The 14,549-nt window shown below is 42.3% G+C and overlaps 1 protein-coding gene across 1 annotated transcript in view; it reads left to right on the forward strand.

The window, feature by feature from the left end:
* Nucleotides 1–5,703, forward strand: part of LOC149435087 (ninjurin-2-like) — a 118,638-nt gene extending 112,935 nt beyond the window's left edge. Inside the window, exon 4 of the mRNA XM_089663019.1 lies at nucleotides 3,996–5,703. Within this exon, the coding sequence (XP_089519145.1) occupies nucleotides 3,996–4,143 (148 nt within the window). The 3' untranslated portion in view covers nucleotides 4,144–5,703. The remainder of the gene's footprint in view (nucleotides 1–3,995) is intronic.
* Nucleotides 5,704–14,549: the final 8,846 nt, after the last annotated feature.

Genomic DNA, 14,549 nt, shown 5'->3' on the forward strand with positions numbered 1-14,549 from the left:
TCGAAAGGGACAAGTTCACACCCGTACCTTTTCAGCCGGTGCATTTTTTGGAAAGGGTCAGGGGCTTTTTTGAAAGCAAAACTTTGCGTTTTTGGTTCTATAAACTTCAATGGGAAAGCTGCAGAAGAGCATGTATTGCATTTTGCTACGTTTTTGGTGTGGTTTACATTTAAAATCTGCCTAGCAACGAGAAATTTTAACTGCCTCCCGCCCGCCATATAAGGAAATGACGGGGGCAAGGCGGTTTTCTCGTTCTGGGAGGATGTCATATGACGTGCTCCCACTCTAACCGCTGACAATTTGCCTGGACAGGAAGGGGGTGTAATTGCCCTGTAGGCTAGTGGTTTAAAAAAAACACAAAATGCATCGAAAACGTGGCAAAAACGCAAGTGCAAAAAAAGTGATGCAGAAATGCACAAAATCTGCATAGGTGTGAACCTAGGGGAAAAGCAGGAATGTTGGCAATGCTGGCCTTGGAAAGCTGTCCTGCGCTGGTTCAAAATCATGTTTTGCAGATTGGGAATACTTACTGAATTGAATTTTAATTTGTAAAAAAAAAAAAGACAGAATTTATAATTAAACAAATACGTAAAATATCAGTCTATACACTTATGGGCTTTTACAAGAAAAATACCAAGGTTGGCCAATAGGTGGAGATAAGTATTTTAAAAATTTCCTATATTACTCAGCTCCATCTAGTGTCAAAATGCAGTATTTCCTGGTTTAAATCAGTGATTTACATTTGATCATCACTGGATACAGCCTATTTAAGTTTGGCTTTCGCTCCATTCCACAGAACTGAAGCACGTTGTAAAAAATAAAGAAATTTTAATAAAAATATCAGTTTGTACACTTATGGGCTGATTTATAAAGATGTTACATGTCAAATACAACGTTTGGCATCTAGATGGAGCTAAACACCATAGGAATTTCCTATAATACATAGCTCCATCTAGTGGACAGATGCAGTATTTTCTATTTTAAGTCAATATTTTACATTCGAACAGCACCCAACATAACATATTTACAATATTTTTGTCCCATTTGCAAATAACAAATGTACTTTGTAAAAAATAAATAATTTATATTTAAAAAAATGTGTAAAATAACAGTCTATACACTTATGGGCTGACTCATAAAGATTTTACATTGGAGATACCAAGTTTGGAATTTCCTATATTACTCAACTCCATCTAGTTGACAAATGCAGTATTTTCTGGTTTCAATCAATGATTTACATTCAAACAGCACCAGATATATTTACATTTGTTTGGTTTTTTTTGCACACAACAAATTTACTTTGTAAAAAAATAAAGGATTTATATTTTTTAAAATGTGTAAAATAACAGTATTTACACTTATGGGCTGATTTATAAAGAATTTGCATGAAAAATATAAAGTGTGGCCAATAGATGGAGATAAGTAGCATAGGAATTTCCTATAACACTTAGCTCCATCTAGTGGCCAAAGGCACCATTTCCTGGTTTGTATCAATGACTTACATTCGAACTGCACCAGATATAGCCTATTTACATGGGGGGGGGGGGGGGTTGCACACAACTAATTTACTTTGTAAAAACTAAAGAATTTATGATTATTTTTTTTTAAATGATAAAAAAGCAGTCTATACACTTTTGTGCTGATTTATAAAGAATTTAGAATAGATGGAGATAAGCAGCATAGAAATTTCCTATAAAACGTAGCTCCATCTAGTGGCCAAATGCAGTATTTCCTGGTTTAAATCAATGATTTACATTCGAACTGCACCAGATTTGCATATTTACATTTGGGGGTTTTTTTGCACACCACAAAGTTACTTTGTAAAAAAGTAAGTGTTTATGATTTTTTAAAAATGTATAAAATAACAGTCTTTACACCTCTGTGCTGATTTATAAAGAATTTACATGAAAAATACCAAGTATGGTCAATAGGTGGAGATAAGTATCATAGGAATTTCCTATAAAACGTAGCTCCATCTAGTGGCCAAATGCAGTATTTCCTGGTTTAAATCAATGACTTACATTGGAACTGCACCAGATATAGCCTATTTACATTTGGGGGTTTTTTTGCACACAACAAATTTACTTTGTAAAATATAAATAATTTTTAATTTAAAAAAATGTGTAAAATAACAGTCTATACACTTCTGTGCTAATTTATAAAGAATTTCCATGACAAATACCAAGTATGGCCAATAGATGGAGATAAGTATCATAGTAATTTCCTATAAGACTGAGCTCCATCTAGTGGCCAAATTTAGTATTGATTTTGCCTAAATCAATGATTTACATTCGAACTGCACCAGGTATAGCATATTTACATTTGGGTTTTTTTTGCACACAACAAATTTACTTTGTAAAAAATAAAGACTTTATGATTTTTTTTAAAATGTGTAAAATAGCAGTCTTTACACTTTTGTGCTGATTTATAAAGAATTTAAAATAGATGGAGATAAGTAGCATAGAAATTTCCTATAAAACATAGCTCCATCTAGTGGCCAAATGCAGTATTTCCTGGTTTGAATCAATGATTTACATTCGAACGGCACCAGATATAGCCTATTTACATTTGGGGGTTTTTTTTGCACACAACAAATTTACTTTGTAAAAAATAAATAATTTTTAATTTCAAAAAATGTGTAAAATAACAGTCTATACCAGGGGCGAACTGACCATTTAGAAACTCGGGCACCGCCCGAGGGCGTGGGGTCAGTAGGGGGCCCCATGAGGTGCCCCTGGTACCTTTTTCATAGGCTTTTTTGAGTTTGGGCATGGACACAGGGGCCCCATAATCCCCTATTGCCCGGGGGCCCCATGAGTTGTCAGTCCGCCCCTGGTCTATACACTTCTGTGCTGATTTATGAAGAATTTCCATGACAAGTACCAAGTATGGCCAATAGATGGAGATAAGTATCATAGAAATTTCCTATAACACTTAGGTCCATCTAGTGGCCAAATTCAGTATTTTTTTTAAACTAAATCAATGATTTACATTCGAACAGCACTGGATATAGCTTATTTTCATTCGCTTTTTGCCCCATTTGCTCAGAACGAATGTACATGCATTTTCACTTGGCAAATAGCTATGCCAACTCTTTATAGTTTGACCAGAAAAAAAAAGTTGCGCGGCCTTCCATTGATCGGGGGTTTGTAGGCAGGAGCGGACTGACAACTCATGGGGCCCCCGGAGAATAGTGGATCATGGGACCCTATGTCCTCATCCACACTCAAAACCACACCCAAAAAAGCCTATGAAAGGTACCAGGGGCATCTCACTGGGCCCCCTCTGACCCCAGGCCCTCGGGCAGTGCCTGAGTGCCTAAATGGTCAGTCCACCCCTGCCTGGGATCCACCGTGTGCCAGTTCAAGGTTTCTGCCTAATGGCTGGACACGCTTCCTTGCAGCAGTTTGAACTTAAAGCGGAACTCCACCCGAAAGGGGAAGTTCCGCTTTAAGGACTGTGAACTCATGGAGCCCCCCGAGCAATAGGAAATCATGGGGCCCCTGTGTCCTCGCCCACACTCAAACCACACCCAGAATAGCCTATGAAAAGGTACCAGGGGCATTTCATGGGGCCCCCTACTGATCCCAGGCCCTCGGGCAGTGCCCGAGTGGCTAAATGGTCAGTCCGCCCCTGTTTGTAGGCATATGCATGTAATGCCCAATAGGTTCATTGACCGAACCCGTACCTCCTGCCACAAAGGACAACAAGTCAATGGAGCCCTGATTTATGGTGAATAGAGTTGACTTTTCTCAGTTATCTGTTGGAATTTTTCTTAAAGCCTCCATAGGAAATGACAGGCTAAACCCATTTGTTTCCGGACAGCTAAATTGCCAACTTAGACACAATTAGGCTTCCTTTTTTTTTTTTTTTTTCCAGTGTGCGTTCCTGGTCTCTGGGGCTGGTGTTATCATCACAATTAGAGAACAGAGCGGGTTTTTCTCTCTGCTCCGCGCCTTTGATCATTGATCCGGCCTCTCTTTTCCTTCTTGTAGAGTGCACCTTCTGAATAACATTGTGACGGGGCTAATCCTCATTATCACAGCTGTCAATGTGTTCATCACCGCGTTCTGGTTCTCTCCTCTTCACTCGACCCCTGAGGATCGCAGCTTTCTCACCGTGGAAGCCGCCGCCGAGTGTTAACGGAACGCCGCGCAGAGCCGTAGACGTCCGCGGGAAGGCTGAAGTGTTTCGGACAATCCTCGCCGAGTACAATTACGGGGCCTCACGCTGTCCGGAGATCAAGTCGCTGCTGGAAAGCAAAAAAAAAAAAGGGGGATAAGCAGTTGCTGGCTTCAGGTGGACGAATTGCTTGCTACGGCAAGATGGGAAAGACACGAAATGTTGGTTTAATTATGCATTTTGCTACAATGTAACTTAAGTCAAATATTTTAAAGATGGTAGAATTTTGCTCCTATCTCTAGTTGGATCACTTTGTGAGTGCAGCGGGCTTTTTATTCTTTCTTTCAGGTACTTATATAGCGCCGTCAATTTACGCTTTACATATATATTGTACATTCACATCAGTCCCTAACCCTCAAGGGGTGTACAATCTAAGGTCCCTAACCCTCAAGGGGTGTACAATCTAAGGTCCCTAACTCACATTCATACATACACATACTAGGGACAATTTAGACAGGAGCCAATTCACCTACCAGCATGTCTTCCCACCAGTCTAGTACAGATGTTCCGGCTCATCTCCTGGACTCAGTGGCATCCCGAGGCAGGTGCGGGGGGTGTGGCCCGCACCGGATGACACCGACCGCACGGGGTGACACTGGACCCGCTCCACAAAAAGGTAAGTTGTAAAGCAAGCTGACGATCCCCGCAGGATGGATCAGATCCATCCTGGAGGGATCGTCGGCTTTCTTTACAACTTACCTTTTCGTGGAGCGGGTCCGGTGTCACCCCGTATAGGTTGCATGCTGATGATCCCCGCAGGATGGATGGGATCTGCGGATTGGGGAGCATAATGGATCGGACTCATTATGCTCAATCCGCAGATCCGAACCATCCTGCAGGGATCGTCGGCATGCAATCTATACGGGGTGACACCGGACCCGCTCCACGAAAAGGTAAGTCATAAAGACAGCCGATGATCCCCGCAGGATGGATCGGATCTGCGGATTGAGCACAATGGATCGGAGTCCGATCCATTCTGCGGAGATCATCAGAGGGGTTGTCACCAAGTGTTACCGCACCGGGTAACACCAACCCTAGGGACGCCCCTGCCTGGACTGAAATGGCTTACTCTGATTTCACTGCACACTGTGAGCTTCTCTCAATGTGCATTAGAAGTTATATTAAATGGTTAAACCGCACAAATGCCCAAACCTAATCACATACAAAGCAGCAAATGCACCATGAGGATATCCCCTCTAAATCACAAATCAATTAAATAGCTAGTGCTGCTCTAAGTGACATTTGCATACATCAAAAATTGACATCAATAATATACAAATAATATGTGTCCAGTAAAGGATAAACAAAAAGTGCTATTTCGTCATAACCAGGTGTCTTTCGGTGCTAGGAAGTGCCCCGGAGGATGGCTGGTTATGACGAAACGCGTTGGCAGGGGCCTCCTTGCTGACGCAATCGCCATTTTACAGTTGTTTCTGCTGATTGATGGTCTGTGGTTGCCTTATAATTTATTATGCTTGTAAGGGCATTTTCGTTCATCTAATAAATTTGTTTTGAACCTACTGCACTGAGAGGCACCTCTTTATTTTATATGAGCATATGTCGACCCCATAACACCGGGACGGCTTGAGGAGCGTTGGATGGTACATGTGATCTGACCTGAGACACAGGACTCTGGATGGAATTGTATATATCAGCGTGTATTGAACCCCTATATTTATCGGGTCAAAGGATCTGGTAAGCCTCCAAATTGATATAACGGTGGTGCAATTCTCACATTGGTGGTTATATCGGAATGAAGATTTTCTATTACTCATCACAGAATAAGAGGACTGTCCTGTATGAGATGAGCTCAGCTATGAGGAAAGTTTGGAGGACCTGAATTTATTTTCTCTTGAGAAGAGAGATTAAGGGGGGATATGATCTCCATGTATAATATATAAGGGGGGATATGATCTCCATGTATAATACACAAGGGGGGATATGATCTCCATGTATAATACATAAGGGGGGATATGATCTCCATGTATAATACATAAGGGGGGGATATCATCAGCATGTATAATATATAAGGGGGGATATGATCTCCATGTATAATACACAAGGGGGGATATGATCTCCATGTATAATACATAAGGGGGGATATGATCACCATGTATAATACATAAGGGGGATATGATCTCCATGTATAATACATAAGGGGGGGGGATATGATCTCCATGTATAATACATAAGGGGGGGGATATGATCTCCATGTATAATACATAAGGGGGGATATGATCACCATGTATAATACATAAGGGGGATATGATCTCCATGTATAATACATAAGGGGGGGATATGATCTCCATGTATAATACATAAGGGGGGATATGATCTCCATGTATAATACATAAGGGGGGATATGATCTCTATGTATAATACATAAGGGGGGATATGATCTCCATGTATAATACATAAGGGGGATATGATCTCCATGTATAATACATAAGGGGGGATATGATCTCCATGTATAATACATAAGGGGGGATATGATCACCATGTATAATACATAAGGGGGATATGATCTCCATGTATAATACATAAGGGGGGATATGATCTCCATGTATAATACATAAGGGGGATATGATCACCATGTATAATACATAAGGGGGGATATGATCTCCATGTATAATACATAAGGGGGATATGATCTCCATGTATAATACATAAGGGGGGATATGATCTCCATGTATATTACATAAGGGGGTGTATGATCTCCATGTATAATACATAAGAGGGGATATGATCACCATGTATATTACATAAGGGGGGATATGATCTCCATGTATAATACATAAGGGGGGATATGATCTCCATGTATAATACATAAGGGGGGATATGATCTCCATGTATAATACATAAGGGGGGGATATGATCACCATGAATAATACATAAGGGGGGGATATGATCTCCATGTATAATACATAAGGGGGGATATGATCTCCATGTATAATACATAAGGGGGGGATATGATCACCATGTATAATACATAAGGGGGATATGATCTCCATGTATAATACATAAGGGGGGATATGATCACCATGTATAATACATAAGGAGGGGATATGATCACCATGAATAATACATAAGGGGGGGGGGATATGATCTCCATGTATAATACATAAGGGGGGATATGATCTCCATGTATAATACATAAGGGGGGGATATGATCACCATGTATAATACATAAGGGGGATATGATCTCCATGTATAATACATAAGGGGGGGATAAGATCTCCATGTATAATACATAAGGGGGGGATATGATGTCCATGTATAAATACATAAGGGGGGATATGATCTCCATGTATAATACATAAGGGGGGGATATGATCACCATGAATAATACATAAGGGGGGGATATGATCTCCATGTATAATACATAAGGGGGGGGGATATGATCTCCATGTATAATACATAAGGGGGGATATGATCACCATGTATAATACATAAGGGGGATATGATCTCCATGTATAATACATAAGGGGGGATATGATCTCCATGTATAATACATAAGGGGGGATATGATCACCATGTGTAATACATAAGGGGGGATATGATCTCCATGTATAATACATAAGGGGGGATATGATCTCCATGTATAATACATAAGGGAGGATATGATCTCCATGTATAATACAAAGGGGGGGATATGATCTCTATGTATAATACATAAGGGGGGATATGATCTCCATGTATAATACATAAGGGGGGATATGATCTCCATGTATAATACATAAGGGGGGGATATGATCTCCATGTATAATACATAAGGGGGGATATGATCTCCATGTATAATACATAAGGGGGGGATATGATCTCCATGTATAATACATAAGGGGGATATGATCTCCATGTATAATACATAAGGGGGGATATGATCACCATGTATAATACATAAGGGGGGGATATGATCTCCATGTATAATACATAAGGGGGGATATGATCTCCATGTATAATACATAAGGGGGGATATGATGTCTGGACAATTTTGTGACTTCAGCTGTGCACTGGTTCTAGGAGGAGTTTCTATTCTTTGACTGTCCTATGAGGCTGCAGGACCCCTGACCCCTCTGTCTGGAGAACGCTGATTGGTCCTGTGCTGCTGACATGCACACACACACACACACAAAAATTCTAGCAAACCAGGGGCGGACTGACCATTTGGTCCGGGGAGAGCGGATATAGTGAATGCAGGGTCCAGGGAGAGCGGATATAGTGAATGCAGGGTCCGGGGAGAGCGGATATAGTGAATGTGGGGTCTGAGAGACCGGATATAGTGAATGTGGGGTCCGGGGAGAGTGGATATAGTGAATGCGGGGTCCGGGGAGACTGGATATAGTAAATGCAGGGTCCGGGGAGAGCGGATATAGTGAATGCGGGGTCCGGGGAGAGCGGATATAGTGAATGCGGGGTCCGGGGAGAGCGGATATAGTGAATGCAGGATCCGGGGAGAGCGGATATAGTGAATGCAGGATCCGGGGAGAGCGGATATAGTGAATGCGGGGTCCGGGGAGAGCAGATATAGTGAATGCAGGGTCCGGGGAGAGCGGATATAGTGAATGCAGGGTCCGGGGAGACCAGATATAGTGAATGCTGGGTCCGGGGAGAGCAGATATAGTGAATGCGGGGTCCGGGGAGAGCGGATATAGTGAATGCGGGGTCCGGGGAGAGCGGATATAGTGAATGCAGGATCCGGGGAGAGCGGATATAGTGAATGCGGGGTCCGGGGAGAGCAGATATAGTGAATGCGGGGTCCGGGGAGAGCGGATATAGTGAATGCGGGGTCCGGGGAGAGCGGATATAGTGAATGCAGGATCCGGGGAGAGCGGATATAGTGAATGCGGGGTCCGGGGAGAGCAGATATAGTGAATGCAGGGTCCGGGGAGAGCGGATATAGTGAATGCAGGGTCCGGGGAGACCAGATATAGTGAATGCTGGGTCCGGGGAGAGCGGATATAGTGAATGCGGGGTCCGAGGAGAGCAGATATAGTGAATGCGGGGTCCGGGGAGAGCGGATATAGTGAATGCAGGGTCCGGGGAGAGCAGATATAGTGAATGCGGAGTCCGGGGAGAGTGGATATAGTGAATGCAGGGTCCGGGGAGAGCAGATATAGTGAATACAGAGTCCGGGGAGACTAGATATAGTGAATGTGGGGTCCAGGGGAGAGCTGTTGTGGTGGTTTATGTAAGGATATATTATTTATAAAGGGCGTGTCCCTTTCCCTTAGATGAAATATTACAGTGCCTCCAGCCGTTAAAATACGGCAAATATTTAGTAAACCAATAATTTGGACACCTTGATAATTCGATCACCACTTATTATTATACCTTGAATTCTTTTAGCCAATATGATTTCGTACCATACACACAAAATTTGCCTTATAATAGATAAATATAAAAATTTATTTATGTACAAAAATTATATATATATTAACACAAAACACAAAAGACTGGTGATAAATGAATATTGGTACACACAATCAAAAATATATCCTACCAATGTAAGACACACTAATAATGTCTCTAACTAATTACATCAATCACAAATTTAAATGATATGATATTTATTAAATTTATTAATAATTAATAATTTCGAATATCTCAAAGGTTATATTCTTACATGCCGTGGCCATAGGCTTGCAAGAAGTAAGCCCTTGATATATGATACTCTGGTTATTAATATTCAATAAATTATGAAATATGGAAAAATTTATAATATGGCAATAAACAATTTTTTTAACAGTAACACAGTATCTGACTACATATATCTAACTATCCAATATTGTTGTAATACACTAAGGTAATTTTATGATTCTACACAACAGAGAAAGTAATTAATACAAATCAAATAAACATCTCACCACACCCGGACGTCAGACTAGGCAACTCTCCCGTGGATTTAGCTGGCAGTGGAACGCCTTTAGACTGATATATAGGCAAGTGAGAGATTCAATAGGGGAGAATGTAGGAAGTTATAAGTTTAGAGGTTTAAAGTTTTAGGAAGTTTGAAAAGATGGAAGAGTAGTTATTTCAGCAGAGATCTTCTTCAGATGTCAGGTCTTTCCATGAGGTCTTATGAGGGTTCTTCTTTTTCATCAGGTTTTTTTTTTTATGTTACAGCACATGGGCTTTTTATATCCACTAGTCCATTGTTCTAAGATACCTTCCCACCAGGCTTCCTGATTGGCTAGTTGAGAAATGTGTGTACATAAGCTATTTCTCACCTGCCCGCCAGGTGGCGGTCATGTATCACAGAACAATGTGAGTATTTGAGATGACTCATACCTTGGGTGGAATCTTCAGGTAATTTCAGGAATAAAATATACGGCTCTATCCAGATATAGCAGTGATACCTATATTATTCTAAATAGGGACCATGGAATATAGGTGTATATTCGGTTATTCCTCCTTGAAGTACCATCCTGTTTGTTTCCTGATAAGACATGTAACTAATGCTAGTTTATAATACATCTTACTTCCCATCATCTCAATACTCAAGTTAGTGATATATATAGTTCCCATTGCTGAGTATTTAATGGTGTTTTAAAGTCTATGACATCTTATTTATAATCTGTTTCTGTAGTACATTTTTGTAATGATATACAGTGAACTTTTAGACTTAAATGTCCTGAATTTCACCCCTTGGTTTCAGCATCAACATTTCCTCTGTGTAGGGAAAAAATCTCTGTTTGCCTAGCCCTTGTATCGGACTCATGGTAAACAATTGTTAATGCTTTCACCCTTGGTGAACAATAGTAGATAGTAATAGTTTCAGAGGTTTGTTGGTTCATCACACTCTACAGGTTTTGGTTAAGCTTCCAAACAGTTGAGTTCCCGTCTCATTATTGTTGAAATGTTTACAAGTCAGAGTCCTATGTGTTTGACTTTCTGTAGATGCATTCTTCTCACTTCCATATACAAATAGTCCTTGTTGACAGTTTAAACAATCCCATTGTCTTGGAAAAGTCTTAATTCCCTGTTCTCTTCAGTCCTTTAACTAGAATTCTTGAAGGTTTAACCAAGACAAAATTAACTCTTAACATCCGGTTCTGCTGAGCTGTTTGCTATATAACATTATGTCTTGATAAAAGTCATATTTTTGACATGATTCCAAAAGCCCACAACAGAGCGGATATAGTGAATGCAGGGTCCGGGGAGAGTGGATATAGTGAATGCAGGGTCCGGGGAGAGCGGATATAGTGAATGCAGAGTCCGGGGAGAGCAGATATAGTGAATGCGGGGTCCGGGGAGAGCGGATATAGTGAATGCGGAGTCCGGGGAGAGTGGATATAGTGAATGCAGGGTCCGGGGAGAGCGGATATAGTGAATGCAGGGTCCGGGGAGAGTGGATATAGTGAATGCAGGGTCCGGGGAGAGCGGATATAGTGAATGCGGGGTCCGGGGAGAGCGGATATAGTGAATGCGGGGTCCGGGGAGAGCGGATATAGTGAATGCGGGGTCCGGGGAGAGCGGATATAGTGAATGCAGGGTCCGGGGAGAGCGGATATAGTGAATGCAGGGTCCGGGGAGAGCGGATATAGTGAATGCAGGGTCCGGGGAGAGTGGATGTGTGTTAAAATCAAAGCAAGTGTAAAGGAGCCCTAAGGTCTGGTTTACATCTCTGCTTGTCAGAGCACAAAATCACATTCTTTCCTGACACCCAGACAAATGTGCAATATTTTAGCAGATGCATGGGGGTGCCATTAATTTTTAATGGCATCCCTACCCATCAGCAACCATGCGGTTCAGTGCGGCTTGGTTTCTCCATGTTTCTCATGGGTAGGGAAGCCCTATTGGAATGCATGTGCGGCCCTAATTGCAGCATGCAGCCTGCACAGATGTAAACTGAGAATAAATCCCAGCGGGAGTCCTAACCCTTCCCCACTCTGCCCAAAACTGGGGAAAAAAACCTCCCGTCTGCTCTTCCACTTCCATCCTGAACTCCGTTGTTTGCAGAAGTACTTGAAACATATTTGCTACGTTTCGTTCCAAGCCCGCCAGACCCGCAAATGAGGTGTAATATAGCCTGGAGCATTAGTCAGACCCATCCCGGCTCCAAAGTTTCCGGGGAGGGATCCCGCTTCGGCAGGGCCGTCAAATCGCACAAGCGCGGCGTTATCTGTCTGCCGGCCAAGCTAATTCTCGCAAAATGATGGTGTCAGGTCCGGCCAAATACTCATTTAATGAGTCAAAATCAAAAGTAAATATTAGCCATCTGTTCCGCAGCTTTATATATTGTTTTCCTAAGATCTCATCTTTTTTGTGCCACGGCCAGGGCAGAGCCGGTTTTGAGAAAGAAAAAAAAAAACAAAACAACGCGGGCGAGTTTTAATATATACGCATACGCGGTGGTACCTTAACGTGATCGATGACTTCTTGGAGAGGTGATGTGCATATTTATATGTACACAGCAGCTGCAGGGTCCTCACAGGGAATTAGCAGATTAAAGTGGGGTATAAATTCAATTTTCAAGTCAGATGATACAGCAGTAATTTAGCGCTGAGCGTACACCTATAGCAAGCTAATGACCCTGCTGTAATGCTAAGCAAGTTCCCGAGACACTGCAGTCAGGAGAAAAATCGTCTGCAAACGGATATCATACAACTGAAGGGTAAAAGTGCACCAGAACTGAGATCTTAAAGGGTCATTCCACCCTAGGCTGATATTTCGTTTGGTAGATGTTGGACGGTTAAACCACCTGGAAGGATTTTGCTGTTGCTCAGAGATTTGATTGGTGGGAACTCTGCCCTTCCTGAGTCTGTACACCTGCTGTGAAACATTGGATCTAACATAGAAGGCAAGATAGACAATCAAATATGGAAGCCAACGTATTTCGCCCAACATTGCCCCCTTCATCAGGGCTCAAAGACCTAATAATGTGTTACTAAACCCACAACCGTAAAATCAGTCTGTAGATGCAGTAAAGCATGCTTGTTATACTCACTGCGGAACCTAAGGGGTAAATCCTCCGCATTGTGTAAAAAGGCTGTTTGATCCTGTCTTCTCTGATCCTCCCCTTCTATATACAGTAAAGCATGCTTGCTATACTCACTGTGGAACCTAAGGGGTAAATCCTCCGCATTTTGTAAAAAGGTTGTTTGATCCTGTCTTCTCTGATCCTCCCCTTCTATATACAGTAAAGCATGCTTGCTATACTCACTGTGGAACCTAAGGGGTAAATCCTCCGCATTGTGTAAAAAGGCTGTTTGATCCTGTCTTCTCTGATCCTCCCCTTCTATATACAGTAAAGCATGCTTGCTATACTCACTGCGGAACCTAAGGGGTTAATCCTCCGCATTGTGTAAAAAGGCTGTTTAATCCTGTCTTCTCTGATTCTCCCCTTCTATATACAGTAAAGCATGCTTGCTATACTCACTGTGGAACCTAAGGGGTTAATCCTCCGCATTGTGTAAAAAGGCTGTTTGATCCTGTCTTCTCTGATTCTCCCCTTCTATATACAGTAAAGCATGCTTGTTATACTCACTGCGGAACCTAAGGGGTTAATCCTCCGTATTATGTAAAAAGGCTGTTTGATCCTGTCTTCTCTGATCCTCCTCTTTTTCCAGAGCCCCCCCCCCCCCCCGTTAAGACATATGGTGCCGAGTCTCTCTGCACATGCTCAGTTTACACCAAACTGAACATGTGCAGAGAGGCTCTGCACCATATGTCTTAACGGGGAACTAGAGAGGTACAGAGGTTTTTTTTTCTTGGAAGAGTGCATGTGATCAGCACAGGACCAATCAGCACTGTCCAGAGGTCAGGGGTTCTGCATCCTCCTAGAGCAGGAAAAACTCCTACAAGCTGTAACCAGTGCTCGGCTGGACACTGATAGAAGACTGCTCTAACTGCTGATGAGAAAAGGTTTTTAGCAGTTTATATTTACTAAAATAATTGCATTTCCATGCTGTGTGTACTGTGGGAGAGCGGATATAGTGAATGCAGGGTCTGGGGAGAGCAGATATAGTGAATGCAGGGTCCTGGGAGAGGGGATATAGTGAATACAGGATCCGGGGAGAGTGGATATAGTGAATGCAGGGTCCGGGGAGAGCGGATATAGTGAATGCAGGGTCCTGGGAGAGCAGATATAGTGAATGCAGGGTCCGGGGAGACCGGATATAGTGAATGCGGGGTCCAGGGAGAGCAGATATAGTGAATGCAGGGTCCGGGGAGAACAGATATAGTGAATGCGGGGTCCAGGGAGAGCGGATATAGTGAATGTGGGGTCCGGGGAGAGCGAATATAGTGAATGCAGGGTCCGGGAAGAGCGGATATAGTGAATGCAGGGTCTGGGGAGAACAGATATAGTGAATGCAGGGTCCTGGGAGAGCAGATATAGTGAATGCAGGGTCCGGGGAGAACAGATA

Source organism: Staurois parvus, unplaced genomic scaffold (genome assembly GCF_062004578.1).
Source record: "Staurois parvus isolate SC_StPar_1 unplaced genomic scaffold, SC_StPar_1.0 ptg001614l, whole genome shotgun sequence".
Classification (NCBI taxonomy): Eukaryota; Metazoa; Chordata; class Amphibia; order Anura; family Ranidae; genus Staurois; species Staurois parvus.